This window comes from Salvia splendens, chromosome 10 (genome assembly GCF_004379255.2).
Source record: "Salvia splendens isolate huo1 chromosome 10, SspV2, whole genome shotgun sequence".
In the NCBI taxonomy this organism is placed as follows: domain Eukaryota; kingdom Viridiplantae; phylum Streptophyta; class Magnoliopsida; order Lamiales; family Lamiaceae; genus Salvia; species Salvia splendens.
This window is the reverse complement of record NC_056041.1, coordinates 593,909-612,113: the sequence shown is the minus strand read 5'-3', so window position 1 is coordinate 612,113 and position 18,205 is coordinate 593,909. Positions and strand designations below refer to the sequence as shown.

At 36.0% G+C, this 18,205-nt stretch overlaps 3 protein-coding genes across 5 annotated transcripts; all 3 read left to right on the top strand.

Moving 5' to 3' along the window:
* The first annotated feature begins 684 nt into the window (after positions 1-684).
* Positions 685-5,821, top strand: LOC121752977 (DNA primase small subunit-like). Of its 2 annotated transcripts, none has more exons than XM_042148095.1 (16): positions 685-1,015; positions 1,248-1,298; positions 1,375-1,550; positions 1,684-1,761; positions 1,886-1,997; positions 2,582-2,666; positions 2,751-2,802; positions 2,924-2,985; positions 3,058-3,170; positions 3,253-3,365; positions 3,550-3,618; positions 3,725-3,782; positions 3,921-3,994; positions 4,685-4,724; positions 4,824-4,903; positions 5,591-5,821. In XM_042148095.1, the coding sequence occupies exons 1-16, from the start codon at positions 892-894 to the stop codon at positions 5,651-5,653; spliced, it is 1,350 nt and encodes a 449-aa protein (XP_042004029.1). In that variant the 5' UTR covers positions 685-891; the 3' UTR covers positions 5,654-5,821. The 2 variants fall into 2 exon arrangements, with proteins under 2 accessions (XP_042004029.1, XP_042004028.1); XM_042148094.1 differs by having other exon boundaries at positions 4,685-4,733.
* A 2,586-nt stretch (positions 5,822-8,407) lies between these two features.
* Positions 8,408-10,156, top strand: LOC121753192 (abscisic acid receptor PYL8-like). The gene is made up of 3 exons (XM_042148396.1): positions 8,408-8,729; positions 8,815-9,030; positions 9,551-10,156. The coding sequence occupies exons 1-3, from the start codon at positions 8,580-8,582 to the stop codon at positions 9,755-9,757; spliced, it is 573 nt and encodes a 190-aa protein (XP_042004330.1). The 5' UTR covers positions 8,408-8,579; the 3' UTR covers positions 9,758-10,156.
* A 3,169-nt stretch (positions 10,157-13,325) lies between these two features.
* Positions 13,326-16,408, top strand: LOC121751998 (probable polygalacturonase). Of its 2 annotated transcripts, none has more exons than XM_042146856.1 (5): positions 13,326-13,485; positions 13,708-14,306; positions 15,177-15,297; positions 15,365-15,539; positions 15,632-16,408. In XM_042146856.1, exons 2-5 carry the CDS (start codon positions 13,962-13,964, stop codon positions 16,326-16,328), a joined length of 1,338 nt encoding a protein of 445 aa, XP_042002790.1. In that variant the 5' UTR covers positions 13,326-13,485; positions 13,708-13,961; the 3' UTR covers positions 16,329-16,408. The 2 variants fall into 2 exon arrangements, with proteins under 2 accessions (XP_042002790.1, XP_042002789.1); XM_042146855.1 differs by having other exon boundaries at positions 13,334-13,485; positions 13,591-14,306.
* Positions 16,409-18,205: the final 1,797 nt, after the last annotated feature.

The window sequence follows — 18,205 nt, the reverse complement described above, 5'->3', positions numbered from 1 at the left end:
CATTTAAGTTGCAATATAAAATTAATAAAATATGAGACCTTCTTCGTTCCCATATGTAGTTTAAAAGTGGACAATTTGATTTACAATATAAAATTAGTAAAATACGAGACCTACCGAAAAACAAATATTGTACTCCCTCCGTCCCTCTGTAGTAGAGATGTTTCATTTTGAGCACTCATTTTGAAAAAATGATAATAAATAGTTAAAATGAAGAAAGAGTAAAGTAAGAGAGTAAATAATATAGATAAGAGTCTTCTCTATATTATTATTTCTCTTAGTTTACTTTTTCTCTACTTTAACTATTTATTACTATCATTTTTTCAAAACGAGTGCTGAAAATGAAACGTCTCTACTGCAGAGGGACGGAGGGAGTAATAATTAGTAAAGAAAAATTTACTAAATACGAGTACTATATAAAAGATCGATTAAATTTTATGCTCCGTTCAAAAATTTAGAACAGTAATAACTATACATAGACTGATGATTTTTATGATTTTTTCTCATCAAAATTTTTTTAACGAACAAGGACAAATCCAAAAGAGAGACCCTACAAAACCAAGCAAAATATTTTGGCATTACACTCTTGGTCCAAATCCAGAAAGCCCATCAAAAGCCCACTGATTCCAGTTAAAAATAAATACTGTTGTCGATTAGTTTTTTCCCGCCAAATCCTCACTCCACGGTCTTTATTTTCCCGCCATTTCCCCCAATTCCTCTTTCCATCTGCCGCCTGCCTAAACGATACGACACTCCGATTGTTTCAATTCTTGTATTGTATGCTGCAATTTTTTTCCGGAATTCTGCGACTAGTTCGGGACTAAGATTTTTCAGCTGGTTTTTTCGCTCCTTGGCTCCAGTAACTATAGATAGGAAAAGCTGAATTGTTCGGAAATGGTGAGAGAGGAAGCTGAGAATACTAGGGAAGACATGGTAATCGACGGAGTGGAAAACGGGCACAAGCCAAACTATGAAATTCCAGATGGATTCAACTCTAACTATCTCAAGACTTACTATGGTAACACATTTTTTGTTTGTTTTATTTTGTCTTCCCCAAATTTGAATTCGACAGATTCTACTCACCTTTGACCTCAATGCTTGGTTATTTGATTTTTTTTAATAAAATTGAATGCTTACCATACAAAAAATTTATTCTTGTTTGCCTAATTTTAATCTTTTGCTGACCGAGTGTGTTATTTTTTCTTTTATTTGTACGTGAAGTTACCTTTTGTTTGATCTCATACGTGCAGTGAATTTTTTTCCATACGCTGAGATGCACAAATGGATGTCGTATGGAAATGGTAATCTTTATTCGGCTCCTGCTATAATTATGCAATTTTTATTGGCTGGCTTATAGTTGTATGTTTTACTTTCTAGATGGAAAGCATCCAGGATGTGATGCATCTTACTTTGGGAGAAGGGAGTTTTCATTCACCTTAGAAAATGATATCTACCTGCGGTTTCAGTCTTTCAAAGATGTAGACGATCTTGAAAAGGCCATCAAGCATCAATGCCCTTTCAAAATTGATATTGGTCCCGTATACAGTGTGGATGTAAGTCTCACTGAGCTTATGGTTTATAGAGGGCCACATATTTTACAATCTTGATGGAAATTTTAGTTTCTGTAAGTTCTGTTCACTGATAAACTTCGTATGCTGTGAATTGAAATGCATTTTGGATTTGCAGCCTAAGAAAAGAAGTGCATATGGGCAGTCTGATGGTAATGTTTTCAGACCAGTTGAGAGGGAACTTGTATTTGATATCGTAAGTAGTTATTCTCCAGCATTAATATTTCAACTGTGGTGGGATTTTCAGATACAATCATACCGGTGAAGTAAATAAGTCACATGGATGCCCAAATTATGATCCCTTTATCTTACAACTGCAGGATATATCAGATTATGATGATGTCAGATTTTGCTGCAAGGGAGCTGATGTTTGTTCGGCATGTTGGCCATTGATGACAGTTGCCATTAAAATAATTGATACTGCGCTTAGAGGTAGGAAATGGTGCACACGATATACTAAATTGTTGTATTGGCATGAAATTTAGTATGGGGACAGAAGCTATATTGCTAAATCACCTAATAAAATACTGAGAATATTACAACTCCATCCTTTTATGGTTGGTATCTTTAGCAATTCTAATTACAAATAATGAAATTGAATTAGTAACAGGAAACCTTGTATGCTGTTTGCAACTCTGTAAGTTTGTAACGGTGGTGTAAGCTTGCATAGTTGAAAACATGTCATTTTCTGATGTCTTCCTTTTACTCATTTACAATTGAAATTTTGTCACTACTTACCCACTTGTTGTGCACTCACAAATATAGGTTTCTTCTTTCTTTCACTATAGGAGAACATATATGCCAAGACAACACTTCCTCACTCATGTTTCTTTGACAAAAGAGTTCAACACTTTATTTTGTCTTTCTTTCAGTCTTCTTGTCTTGTTATTCTGACTATTTTATACTTTAAGTTTTGCTCTTTCAGTTGTCTGGTTAAGTTTGTTGAGTATCCGATTCTATTGACTCTTTTTTTCCAATTTTGTTGGCCATATTTCCTTATATGCCTGATTATGCAGAGGACTTTGGATTCAACCACATTTTATGGGTGTATAGTGGACGTCGTGGTGTGCATTGCTGGGTTTGTGACGGAAAAGCGAGAAGGTAATGGTGCCTTAATACAGATATGATCACTTTTGACCATTTATTGACCCTAGTATATGCTAAACTGTAATTATTATTGGCAAGGTTGGACGATGGACAAAGGGCTGCTATAGTTAATTATTTACATGTCCATAAGGTTTACTCTTATTCTTATTGATTAAATCTTGCAAGTATCTCTTTGAAATTTGAATATATCTTAGGCACTATTATGGTTCTAAAATCCTTTTTGTTTTGTCATGTGTCCTGTTTTCCTCCAGGGAAATGAACACAGCATTAAAAAAGTTACCCTAGTTGGGCAGATGTTTCATCCTTTCATAGGGTATGCAAGTTATATATATGGTTGTTGTATCTCTACTTATTCATCACAAATTACATTTTTTCCATCCAACAGGAGATCTGCTGAAGTTGTGAAGGAATTCTTTGAGGAAAAGTTTGTTTTGAGTCAAAATTTATTTTCAGATGAAGATAGATATGAAAAGATACTGGAAATGATTCCAGATGAATGTAAGCTAGAGTGCTTTGTAATTGCTATTTCCTTTGTGGTGAAAGAAATAATCTATATCCTTCCCCATTCGTACTCTGACAGCCATTACTTCTGAGCTTCGGGGGAAGTGGCAGGATAAGAAACGCACACGTGATGATATCAATGTTGTTCGATGGGGTCAACTGAAATATCTTTTACAATCAGGAAAACAGAAGGTATGACTCCACATAATCTTTTTCTCGAAGATATATTTTTGCTTTTTTTACATGTAATTGCTATTCTTGTAGTTTCCTCATTCAACTAAGATAAAATGTTAAAATTAAAATTGATTTTCTTTTTTATTTTTGACTGATATTATTAGTTGTATCGTCTCTTATTCATATCGTCTCTGTATTTTAGATGCTGGGTGTCCGTAGGTGTGTTGAAGAAATTATGTTTACCTTCACCTATCCAAGACTTGATTTGGAGGTTTTCCATATTCCCATTTTCAGTTTTATTTTGGTATAGGGAAGATAATATGGTGAGTTATGAATTAGATGCATACTGTGCTTGAAGTTTCCCATTTCCATCTCAGGTCTCAAAACACATGAATCACTTGCTGAAGGCACCTTTCTGCATACACCCGAAAACAGGTTTGTTTAACATGCCTCCTTTTTCAATACATGCTGTCCAGGATACTCATACTCATGGTAGATAATGGCATGGTGAATTCCTTGCTTTCAAGTTTATCTGCATATTAATTATCATCCAATTTCTAATTTTCTTTTCAGGCCGTGTTTGTGTTCCCATTGATCCTAAGCACTGTGAAGATTTTGATCCTTCTTCCGTGCCAACCCTTTCCAGGGTGAGAAGTCACAAGTTAAAATATATATACACTGACAATGCTTTGATTAGATGCCTAGATACTTTATATATATGATCATTATTGGTTATGTTCTCTGGTAATACACGATTTTTTGTGATACTTCCACTCTATATAATTTTCATCATCGGATAATACTCTTGATTGCACTACTATGATGAATATTGTGATAGTTTTAGCTCAATACATTGCTCCCAGCAGAGGCATAAAACTAGTTTAGTTAGAACTCTAACACAACTACACAATAATGCCAAGTATTGGCTTTCAGAGGTTCAATAAGTCCACACTATCTTCCTTGCCATTCAGCATCAGTCAGATCTTGTATACTAGTACTGCATTTCTTTAGTTATGTCTCCTACTAGCTATCAGATCCGGTTACTGGCCATTTGTTGGGAGTTTGCTTGTTTAATATGATGATGGCTCTGTAATTTATTGTAAGAAAATGAATTCACGCTTCTTGACCACGACCTACATAGTAAGAGAACTTTTATTCAATCATGTTCTTCTTTGGGGCTGGTAGTGTGTTTCTTTAGTTAAAATTGCCAGTTCCTCGCATTCAGTCCTTAAGAGAGGGACCCAAACTTCGATGGTATATGATTGTGGAAGATATGATTCATCATGGTGCAGTGCTGAAGACTGGCTAATGCAATTTTCTTTTTGGTGAGTTTGCAGCTTCTGGAAGAACTTAACATGCGGCCTCTAGGAAGTGGGGGTGAGATAAGTATGTAATAGTCTTTGAAGTCCTAAATATCTATATCGACCATCTCTTTCATACTCATAATTGTGATTTTGTTAAACCTTTTGCTGGCAGATTTGGAAAATACCTCACTTGGCGAATCATACAGATATTTCAAGTCATCTTTTTTGCACCCTCTGCTAAAGTCCTGCAAGGTATATTCTTAAGCCCAAATCTCTTTTCTTTACTGAGCCATGACTTTATTTATTGCCATAAAAGAAAAAGAAAAAAGGAGCAAATTGTATCCCTATATTTTCTTATCCATTTGCTAAACAGAATCTGCCCTCAATTTGACAAGATATACATACATATTTCTCCATCACACACTTCCATTTTTTGGACTCTGATCTTTTCTAAAGTAGTGACAGTAAACAAAACTGTAGGGATAAAAGTATAATAGACCAAAATAGTATTCCCTCTTTTTCATTATCAATGGACTTAGTATTGAATGTCATGAATTCAAAGACAATAATTGGTAAAATAATAGAAAAATATTTAAGTGGAAAGGAAATCTCATCTTATTAGATATAGTAAAAAATAGAAGAAAACTAATTTTTATGGATGAACCAAAATAGAAAAATATTATTATTGACTGAATGAATATAAAAAATATAGTGTGCCAAATCGAACATTCACTTTATTCTTGTACTTCCATTTATGCTTGTCATTTTAAGAATTCTATTGGTCCCCCAAGATTTGGTTTCTTGCCACATTTTATGAATTCATTTTCCACCAAAAGCTCATATTATTCATTTACCATTGATTTAAGAGCCAAATTCGTTAAAATTTGATGTGCAAAAGTGCTTGTAGGAGTACTTAATTTTTTGTGTTGAAAAATGCAGGAAGATATCGAAAATGCTTATGCTGCTAAAGTTCAGCAGTCGAGCAATTCCCTAAGCTGGTAGAGAAGACTAGAAATGCCTACATTTGTGTCTTTACATTAATGCTATCAATCAATGTTGTCTTTTTTTTGGCAGTTTATGATTTTATACTACATTACACTCGAACCAGTAATGTCTTTTCAACTCAATTCTCCAACTAATATCCAATACATTTCTAGGATATTCTTTTTATTCTCTATTATATGCAATATAGCTTACTAGCTTAGTATATATACAAATTTTACTATTATGAAATGAGAATAGTTATCAAGACAATGAAAAAAAGTTACTACTATTAAAATTTTACTTTATTATTATAATATTACAACCGTAAAATTCTTTAATCGCAAATTGATCCTATTTGCCCAAAATGCATATTAATCGTGAGTTGAACAAAGCTTCTTGGTCGTGAATTGATAAACAAAGCTTTTAGTTATGTGTTTTACTAGTACTACCCCTCCATTCCATAGTAGCGTGGTGGCAAATCTTTTCGGCACGAAGATCAAGAAAAATTATGTTAAATGAGTTAAGTAAACGAAGAATAAAGTAGGAAATGAAAAAGGTTGAGAGATGGAGAGAGAATAAAGTAAGAGAGAGTAAAGTAAGTGAGAAGAAATCTATTGACTTTACTAAAAAGGAAAATGCCTCTGTGTTATGGAATATACTAAAATGATAAAATGACAAAATGATTCAACTACTATGGAATAAAATGAGTACTATTTACAAAACATATGGAGTACTATTACAGGTAAAGCCATAAATAAAAAGTTTAAATAAAATAAAGGAATATTGTCGTATTGACATCTAATGTCATGAAAGTTTTCAAAAGTTGGGGTTTTTCCAGCTCTCGAAGTTGTTGTCGAAAAATTATGAATTTTTTTTTATCATGATACTATAATTTTCTGGAATTTTTCATTGGTGGAAAATAAAAACTCGGGGTAAAATTCGTGATATTATTTACTAATTTTAAAAATCATAGGAAAAATTCATCTTTTAAAATTTTTTATAATATTAGGTTCCAATATCCCTAAAATAAAATTACTAGACATGCCAAAGGTTCGTGGTCTGATGTTACAGAAATTTGCCATATTTGTACAGTCTCTGTCTTTGCCTATATTCCCGGGACCAAGTCAAATCATAAAACTTAACCAGACAATCAAGATTACATAATGAGAAGAAATGAAATTTTATTTACATCGTTATTGCTTTAAGATAAGCTCAAAATATAAAATAAAACAATTCTATTTCCCATCATACCCTCATCGCCGCAAAATAGTAGAGAAAATTGCGGAGCTGCTAACGTAAACTTAACCTTCCCAATTGGTCTTTTCTTAGCAAATTAACCAATCTCACCTGCCACAAAAGTAGACTTCTATTTAAACCAATCATAAATGTAAAAACAACCCCACACTCACTCCCAACCAATCCTCTTTGTCATACATAATTCTTCACCACTCATTTTTCTTCAATTATTATTACTTTATTAGTATATATTACTGTACCACTTTTCCGATTGAATAATGCTATGCGGCCACATTATGGCCAGCCATAAATTAATTAAATAACAAAAAAAATTGATTTTTTTTTTCAAATTTTTGGTTTAATACTACTTGATTTTACTTTTATATCATCTTCATTATATGTTGCTCAACATGTTAGTGTTGCTCTTTCGTAGGTTTTGTTCAACTTATTACTACTGCCATTTATTGATTGTTGCTCAACGTATACAGTAATTCGTGATATCAATGTGTTTTGCGTAATAGAATTCAAAGATAAGTATCAACTCACAAGTCCATTCACACACATATAAGTTTATATCGGTAATTCTAATTTTTTTCTACATATAAATGAACTAAATTACTCTTTATGGCCGGCCACATTATGACCATTTGGCATCACTCTTTCATGTTCCCTATTTTATTGTAGTAGTACAAAACAGATAAAAAGAAAAATCATGAAATTTATTAAATTATGATGTTATCTTGTTATTTTAAACTTCGATCATACAAGTTTTAATATTTTCAATTTTAAGTGAGGTATAATTTAAGGTAACAAAACTACTCATAAATCACAATATCATTTTTATTAACATAATTAATAAATAAATCATCGTCATTAATTTGAGAAAATTAATGACTAATCACAAATAGAAAATTGAAATATTTATTATGAAAAAATTGAGAAAAATATTAAAATTTATAATTTTTATGGCTACATTTTAAAGTTGCTAATTAGACTAGAATTTAACTAAAATTTGTATTTTTTCGGATGCTTCCCTTTTACAAAGGTGGGAAATTAGGGCATCAGCAGTGGGGCGCCCTAAGGCGCGCCACGTCATCAGTTTTATCCACCTACCTCCTCACTTGCAGTGGGGCGCCCTAAGGCGCGCTCTATGGCGCGCCACATCATCATTTTTTTAATATTTACAAAATTCATACGAATTTAAAAAAACTAATAAATTAAAATACGAATTTCAAAAACTTCATTTCATTTAATAAAAATTAATACATTACAATGCGAATTAAAAAAACGCAAACTCAGCGACGGCGGTTACGAGCCCACACTTCTTCAATCATGTCGCTCATGAGTTGCGCATGATCCTGTTGGTCGCTCATGAGCTGCGCATGATCCGGTTAGAATATGATCTCAATCTTTCATCTCTAAAATTAAAATTAGAAAAATTATAAAGTTGGATAACTATGCAATTATAAGATTACTATTTGAATATGAATAAACTATTGTGTGATTTGACGTGGATGAAACATTAAAGAAATACACATTTTGGACCACTGAAGCAAGTTGAAGCTGCCAATGGCGGTGTGTTTTGGACTGTTGTGAAAGCTCTGACTTTGATTCTCATTCACTCCCTCTCACCCACTCCTTCCCCTTCTCCTCCCCCCTCAAAATCCACTCCTTCCTCCGTCACAAATCTCCACCGTCGATTTCAGCAATGGTTGGCCCGATGATCGGCGACAGACGCGGCTGCGGCGGCGGCGGTGCTCCCGAGGAGGATTTCATCCGGAGGCACCACAAGCACGACGTCGGCGAGAATCAGTGCTCTTCGTCCTTAGTCAAACACATCAAAGCTCCTCTCCCTCTCGTACGATTTCACGCTCAGATCTGCGATTGATTTTGATTTTCATTTTGTTTCAATTTTATTTGATGAGATGTGATTTGTGGCGTAGGTTTGGTCGCTGGTGAGGCGGTTCGATCAGCCGCAGCGGTACAAGCCGTTCGTGAGCCGGTGTATTGCACAGGGCGATTTGCAGATCGGAACTGTGAGAGAGGTGAATGTGAAATCGGGGCTGCCTGCTACCACTAGCAAGGAGCGCCTCGAGCTGCTCGATGATGAGGAGCACATTTTCAGCATGCGGATTGTCGGCGGAGATCACCGCCTCAAGGTATGCTCCTCCGCCTCCTCCTCTTTCGTTTTTCCGTTAATGGCGATTGAATCAGCTACATTTCGTAATTCGGCATTCGTGATTGAAATCGCAGCTAATTATAGTTAAAATTCTGGTGTGCTTCGGTTTTAGTTCTAGATTTGCTTATTGAATCACAATTGCCGGTACGAGATTCAGATAAACTTAAGTAAATATTACATTTGACAATCATGTTTTGAGCTTGTTTTTTCCGATTTAGAAACGCATTATGTTGATACATTTTCTTCAATGTGTTGGTGTTGTCATCACCATCTTCAATTGAATATGTAATTGGCTTGTGATTTGAGATTACAGAACAAATTTAGGCCAATCTGGCATTTATTGTCATCTATGAGTTGAGATAAAATTGAATAAATATGTCATATGGCAATTGAATGTGTAATTGACTTGTGATTTCAGACTACGGACCAAATTTAGGTCCAATCTGCTATCTATTGTTATCAATGGTGAGGGTATGAACGTCGTTTTTTGTCAATTGCAGAACTACTCCTCCATCATCACCGTTCATCCAGAGACAATTGATGGAAGGCCGGGGACAATGGTGATCGAGTCCTTTGTTGTGGATGTTCCGGAAGGGAACACCAAGGATGAAACATGCTACTTCGTTGAGGCTCTGATCAAATGCAACCTCAAGTCGCTGGCTGATGTCTCGGAGCATCTAACTGCACAGACCGGTGATAATCAATAATGGTACGAGTGGTGGTGACTACAAGTTCACAAGAAAAAAGATGATGATGCTACATACATAGATCTAAAAGTGAGTAGAGAGAGTGGCGTGGGCGCCACTCCTCGGCTGTCTTTCAGCTATCTATGCCCTCCTCCTCCCATCCCGTTGAAAGGTGTGTGGGTTTGTTGCTTTAGTTCTGTTTCCACGCTCGGCCCGCTTTCGTTGCATCCCAGACCATCACTGGTTCGGGTATGTGCTTCGAACTTTTGTTTTGAAATTTGGGTTGTAAATATTGTAGGCTAGGAAGATTAATCACTTTGATATGTTTGGAGCTTGATATGATTTTGTTTGTGTATTTGATACTGTGACTAAGTTGCTATTTTGGGATTCAGTTCAAAGTTTGTAAATAATGTTGTGTTATCTTGTTTCTTTCTTATTTTAGAGAATATACCTCTAATTTCGGAAGTATTGTCCTAACTCGAAGATGCGTATTATTCGGGGAATATCTCTTCTGCTGCGTTATCTAATTCATGAGGTTTCTAGTGTGTATGCTACGCAACTTTTTAGGCCCAATCACCAATGGGGCGAGCATATGGTAAGATACAAGGATTTGAATATTATGAGAAAAGATTTATGTAAGAAGAAAAAAGACAAGTTGCCAACCACTTTAATTTTTAATTTCATATACTATTTTATCTATACAATCACACTTACTAATGACTATAATTCGAACCGTTCATTTTTTCACTTCAAAAATCCTCTACAAATTCTTTTTTTTATTTAAATTATTCCCTTCTTTATTGTTGCAATTTTTATTAATAAGACTTAAAGATTTAAGCATTTTTTTTTCATAGATTCGACCGTTAATATCTTATCATCCCAGAGCAAATTGGAGATGTTGGAAGTGGTTCCTTGAATAAAAACTGTGATTAGATTGATTGTGCGATCCAATCGAAGTAAACTTCCCTTTAAAGGAAAAAGAAATAGATGCGCGGTAAGAAAAGCGGCCGCCATTTCAGGTAATCCACAAACGCAACTATCGCTGCTGCCTAACTTTTTTGAACACAATCTTCACTTAAAATTCTACCCTTTGTTTTTAGTTTTTCACTAGTCCAGCTAATTATAAGCAGATGTGGGTTATTGTGATAACACATGAAACAAATCCAATTAATGATTTAATTCGACCTAATAAAATTTACTTACTAATTAATTTTAATGCAATATTCTTCTATCTATACTCACAAGTAGTACTAATACTTAGTACTTTAGTCAGCTTACATGGACGGAATGGTTAGGGTCGGCTGATTCAGCCTAGGCTCGTGCAACATGACACCCACACATGTAAAAATGCAGAACAATGTCATTTTGATTTATTAAAGAGTAAAAACGAATCGAATTCGCATGCAATACTTAGGAGTTGTTCGGTTGGGAAGATTAAATCTCATGATTAAATATGCATCATGTTTGGTTCATAAGATTGAACCCTTCAACTTAATCATAGATGGATAGTCTCATGATAATTAGTCATAGCCTCCCCCCTCCAACTAAAATAATCCTACAACTTAATCCTAGATGGATAGTCTTATGATATTAGTCATGACAACCGAACGCCACCTTAGAATACTTAGCGGAGAAAGTCTTTCATCAAGGGCAAATAATGAGTTGAGATGATGGACCATGTATGTCCTTTAAAAATAAAGAGCTTTGCTGAGGCAAACTTGTAAAAAAAGAGTTTTAAAAAAATAAAAATTGCACACTCTTAACAGATCTTGATGGACAAATTGTATGGTTGATTTGTTTGAATTCGAATTCGTCGAAAAATATTAATATCGCATGCAAATTAGTGAGGAATGACTGTTCAAAAAGAGGTTGATGGAGGGACAAAGAGTGATGGGCTTTGCTTTATATCGTTCTTCCCACTTCTGTTAATATTGTTAAGCCTTTAATAAAGCTGCCATTCCAACTTATAAAAGCAACTATATATATATACATTCTACATTATTTCACTATTTTATGAAACAAACCTGCACGATCACCACAATTAATCATGCATACAAACACAAAATTTAATAATTCAAACAATCAAATCACACTATCATATCAAATCTAAATTCTAATCACACTCTATCATACAAACGCAAAATTTAATACTAATTCAAACAATGTAATCTGATTTATAATTGCCATCAACTTTGCATTTTTATGTAAAAAGTTATTCGGGTTGATTAATCAAAATTTGGGGTACACATATTTTTTAGTGCATATTGATCACGTATCATCATGAAGTTAAATGACATACAAATAATGAGACAAAGAATTTGGAGGTACCATTGAGCTCAATAATCCCCTATTCCGAAATAATGATCGCATTTAATACTCTATCATTGTACTATGCTACTAAAACTTTATCCTATATAGTTGATTGACTCTCAATAATAATGGTGGACAAATAAGCGACAAATTTAAAATGAAGCTAATAATTAACAATAAATCAATAATGCGACAAGTTGAAGGCACATGCAAAAAATAGGGAGACTAGCTATCTTGTACTAAGTACTCCTATTACATAAGTTCACATGCACTCTTTATTTCAATGCACATCTAAATTTTATTGTTTTGGGATTTGGGTTTCTCTGCATTTCTTTTGTTTTTCTTGCAATTCTTAATTTACGTAATTTCAAAGTGTTAGATTTTAGAGTTTTTTGAGTGAATGAGTTTGGATATATGCAAGTTTTGTGTCGTATACACCATCATTTTACGAAGAAATTAACTTTGCATTTTGATTTTATTGGTTTGAGACAATTTACTACTAATACTATGACACACTATATTGATTCTTAGATTTTGACTAAAGTTATTTTATCATTTTACGAGTGATTGTTTTAATATAGAGGTGTTTGGTTTGCAAGATTAAATCTCATGATTAAATATGTATATGTTTGGTTTATAAGATTGGACCATTCAACTTAATCATAGATGGATAGTCTCATGATAATTAGTCATAGCAGCCTCCCCCTCCAACTAAAATAATCCCACAACTTAATCCTAGATGAATAGTCTCATGATATTAGTCATGCCAACCGAACGCCACCTAATATGACAAGTCCACACAATCTTTTTAATTAAGAATCAAGTTGTTAAATTATTAAGGCTCTTATTAATATGTACTAGTACTGTATTTTCCCAATTATTATTATATTTTAAAATATATGCATGCAGATTAATTATCTTGTTTTGTTATTTATTAATTAATTCTTTTGCGACGTCACATAATAATGTTACTATCAATTTATTCTAGAATTTTATAACAATCCACTGAAAGAATTTATTTAAATCATGATAATTCCACGTCGATAAACGATAATTCTAATTTATAAAGAATACTTGAATATTTTGTACTTTTAAGAAACACCAAATGTTTCTCAATCAACCCCGAAAATATCCGTTAATTTTGTTTATTTGTTTCCCATTTCCAAATAACAAACGAAATAATTGTGAACACTAATTTTCTACTCAAAACACGTTGCTCAATTAACCCCAAAAATATCCGTTAATTTTTGTTTATTTGTTTCCGATTTCTGATTTTGTAAATAACAATATAAATAATTGTGAACGCTATTTTCTGCTCAAAATCTCTCTCCTCAAAATCTCTCTCTGTTCTCTCTCTCTCTGTCTCTCTCTCTCTCTTTCATTTCGCGGCAAAGACAAGCGCTTGTTGACAGACACTACCTTCATTTTCCTCACTTCAGGTAGTCTCCACTTTTCACACACAACACACAGTCACATTCTGCTCTGTTTGTGTGTGCTTTTTAGCTTCGCTTTTTTGGTTAGTTTCTGTGTGTTTTCTTCGTCAGGTGCAATCCAGAACTCTGTTCGTTTTTGGAAGCAGTTATTTTCTCCATTGGATAATCGGATAGCTTCTAATTTCTCGTTTTCTCAACAATTTTTATTTATTTATTTTGGAACTGCAGATTTATCAATCATCATAGAAGATTTGCATTTGGAGTTTTCCCCTCGGATTATTTCCAGATCTCTGCTCACCTTTTGCGGCGTTTTACTTTGCAAAAAATCATTAAAAAGTTTGCTACTCTTTCATCTACACTCCGCTTAACTTCTCTCTCCTTGCTGCCTTGTGTTTGCTTTGGTTGTTTTCTCTCTAAATTAGCAAGGAAACTCCTACCGTGTTTTTTGTTTTCCGTGGAAAATCTGAATCGAATTAGGTCGAATGTATCGCTGCGGTTGGTCATTTTGGTTTTGTATTGTAACGTTACTACTATTATCGATCAATTTTGGAGAATTTGCCAATGCTGATTGGGCAACTTGCTCCGGAATCGTTCCGATGAGTTACCGGAACGATAAGATTTCGATAACGGACTTTGGAGGTGTGGGCGATGGGAAGACGTTGAACACGAAAGCATTTAGAGAAGCAATTTACAGAATTGAGCATTTGAGAAGGAGAGGAGGCTCTCTGCTTTACATTCCTCCCGGCGAATTTTTAACTGGACCGTTTAATCTCACTAGCCGTATGACTCTTTTCTTGGCTAGAGGCGCCGTGATCAAAGCCACTACGGTATTTAAACTCTTTTCACTATACTTTACTTAATCATCATTATGCCATTTCGAATGCTTCTGCTGCTGCTCTTGCTTTGTAAATGTATTTGAATCGAAGTTTTAGGTGGTTCAATTTGTCTGGCATTGCTATTATACAGTACTTAGAGAAATGTAGTTTGAGCTAGCCTTCCATGTTGAAGTGTAGAGTGCATTGCTTGATTCTCTTGCTGGATTTGTACTTGAGTAATGCTGTAGTTTCTGTTGTGATAAGCATGATTGAATGCAAATTTTGTGAAGAGAATTGTAAATGGTGACCATATGGTATGTTAATTGTGATGTATCTTGTTCAGTAGCTAGAGTTATGATGAAAGAGACTGATAGGTTTAAAAATTCTTATTTTATGTAGTAAAGAATCATGGTTTAGGAGAAACTAAGTTTGTCTTGTGGACCATGGAGATAGCTGGCTGACTTAAGTGCATGTGAAGGTCTTTAGAATAAAGTATGGTTTGCCAGCTATGATAGTGGAAAAACCAGCATTCTGTTTTTTTCCAGACACATGATTTTAAGAAATTATGCAATGGACTGTATAGATGATGACATGGAGTCATGGACATGTATGTAGCTACATGGATCTGTGATTGTTAATAATTGCTTCTGTGAGGACAAGAGCTGATAATTAGAATTCTTAAAACTTCTTCTTGACTACATTTGTGCTTCATTAATCATGTACTAATAGAGAAATTGTAAAATGTAAATTGCTTCACATGTTATGACAAAGAACTGTATCTGGATATGCTGTGATACTTCTCTTAGTATCATTTACTCTTGGCCTTTTTTTAAAAAAAAAAAAGTTCTGGATCTTTGATTCTTTTGTTGCTTAATATTTCAGGATGTTGGCCAGTGGCCCTTGGTGGCGCCGTTGCCCTCTTATGGAAGAGGAAGAGAACGGCCCGGAGGAAGGTACATGAGCTTCATCCTTGGCAACGGTCTACATGATGTGATAATCACGGGTTAGTTTGAGAGAAACTAGTGGTCCATATACCAACCAATTCTAACAGAATGTTGGCCTTTTTATAGGGGAAAATGGAACAATCGATGGCCAAGGCAGCGTCTGGTGGGACATGTGGAGGCAAAGAACTCTCGGGTTTACTCGTCCAAACCTTATCGAGTTCATGAACTCAAGAGGCATTATCATTTCCAATGTCATTTTCAAGAACTCACCCTTTTGGAACATTCACCCAGTTTACTGCAGGTAATGGTTGGTGGTTGCTCACATTATGTTAAAACCTATACATTTTGAATGAAACTCCCTTTTAATTTGAACTCCCTCTTTCCCCTTTACAGTCATGTTGTGATTCGATATGTAACGATTCTTGCACCTGCTGACTCTCCCAACACTGATGGAATCGATCCAGACTCGAGCTCGAACATATGTATCGAGGACTCCTTCATCTCAACCGGGGACGACCTAGTGGCCGTGAAGAGTGGGTGGGACGAATACGGGATAGCATTTGGTCGACCCAGCCACAGCATCACCATCAGAAGAGTAACTGGCTCCTCCCCATTCGCTGGAATCGCAGTTGGGAGTGAAACCTCGGGCGGCGTGGTGGGCGTCCTAGCTGAGCACATAACTCTCTACAACATGGGCATTGGCATACATCTGAAGACCAACATCGGCAGGGGAGGGGTCGTGAGGAACATAACTGTGTCGAACGTCTACATGGAGAACGCCCGGACGGGGATCAAGATATCGGGCGACGTGGGGGACCACCCGGACGAGTACTACAACCGGAACGCCCTCCCGGTTCTCAAGGATGTGGTGATCAAGAACGTTTGGGGTGAAAGAGTGCAGCAACCCGGTCTCATCCGCGGCCTTTGGAATGCACCATTCACTGCTATTTGCCTCTCCAACATCCATCTTGGTGGCGCGCGGCCGTGGCAGTGCTCTCATGTGGTCGGAGCCGCCGTTCAAGTTAGCCCCTCGCCGTGTGCTCAGCTCACCTCCCGCCCGCAGATAGGTGCGTGCTCCTCTTCCTTCTAAAATCTGTCTGATTTGTTGTCATTTTATATGTAAGAATACTTTAAATTTTATTGTGTCATAGCAATTGTTATTTTTCTTGAGTTGAACTGAATCACACAGTCAACGTACATAAAAATAACGACAAACTAACAAAAAATCATGAATTTTGATATATCCGACAATTTAAAAGTCGTTGGAAAATTCATGAATTGTAGAAGTACATTTTTTTTACACGGTGAAATAATATAACTCTAATTTATTGCTAATGTGATTTACATGTGTTTCAAATTGACGTCGACTAAGTTATGTACCAAAAAAATGATAAAATTCATTGAAGGTTTCATCCATATAGAATTTTTCTGCTGGATCTGTGTTGAAAAATTGAGAAAAATTATCAAAATTCATATTTAAGCATAATAAACCATAAATTGACTAAAATTCATAATTACTCTAACAATTTACTCTACATATAAACATAAAGATATTGCTTGGTCCTTCACATCTGAAATGGACGCAAATTTATTTACATACGCTCTAAAGCCTAACTGATCATACCTGCACAACTCGATTTACACTAATAGAGATACATATAATATGTGTAAGAAACATGGCATACATATCAAATTCAAAACATATATTATTATTATTCGTGATTGATGCTTGGAAGATTCTAGAAATAATTGGTCAAGAATTTGCGCACGCCCTTGATGAAACCGGGCATCTCATCTTCCTTCCTCTCATTTCCGATCCTCAAACGTTGCCTCAATTTCGTCATCCTCTTCTCGCGATCGAACCTGTCGTAATCGAAGCGTTTGAACACGGCTCTCTTCATCACCCGATTCTCGTCGTCGTCGTCCTCCTCCTCGCTGTCGCTTTCCTCGCGGCGGCGTTGGCGCTGGCGGAGGTGGTGGTTGCGCACCCTCGTCCACCGCCCGGGGATCGGCTGCTCGAAGTCGCTGTTCTCGCCGATCATGTCGTTTCCGAAGGGGATCGGCTCGCTTTTCCTCATCATCGTAGGGTACAATTTGAAGTGGTGGTGGTGGCGGCCGCGGCAGGGGCGCTTCACGTGGAAGCGGCGGTTGACCGGCCGGAACGTGATCTCCGTCAGCGGCACGGCGGAGACGACGGCGAAGTTGGGATCCGTTTCCGCTTCGTCGGCTTTGATCGGTTCGCTGGGGAGGCGGAGCGCGGTAACGGAGTCGGCGGTGAGGCGCGGCGGAGGGCGGGCGAGTGAGACGGTGAATAGGCAGAAGAGAGCGGCGGCGGCGATGGCGAGCTTTGCCATGGTCATGGTGATATATTTTATCGATTATGAATTGATTGGGGGTGGAGAGATCTGATATAGGGATGGATCCGGGCAGTTCGGGCAGGTTAGAATCGGAGTGGACTGGGGGAGATGAGAGCGGGCAGAGGAGCTGACCGTTCCACGTGGGGATTTGTGGATATTGAATCTGCGTAAGATGGTACGTAATCGAAGCAATACTATATTAGTCTAAGCTATCTTGAGTTGACATTTTCTGTCCTTATTAGGCTTCTTATTTTCTTCTCTTCACACATAAAAAATTCACACATACTTAATTTTTTTATGTGTGGAAGAGCATCTCCAACTATGATTATTTAGCACTTGTTCATAAAAATAATAATACAAGTTTAAATGAGTGGTGTTTATAATTTATAAGAACCATTAAGGGTATTTGCAGCGCAGATGTCTTGTTCCGACCCCCTCTGAGTGTCACTTGGCCGAGAGACGGAGGGGCGTTGTCTCTCCACTCGCCCTCCTTTGGACCAATGAAGTTTAATTTTCATAAATATTTGTAAAATATTAAATGTCAATAACATTTATTATTATATTAAAATTAGGGACTTCAATCAGGCTAACCAGCGGATTTCGAGCCAGC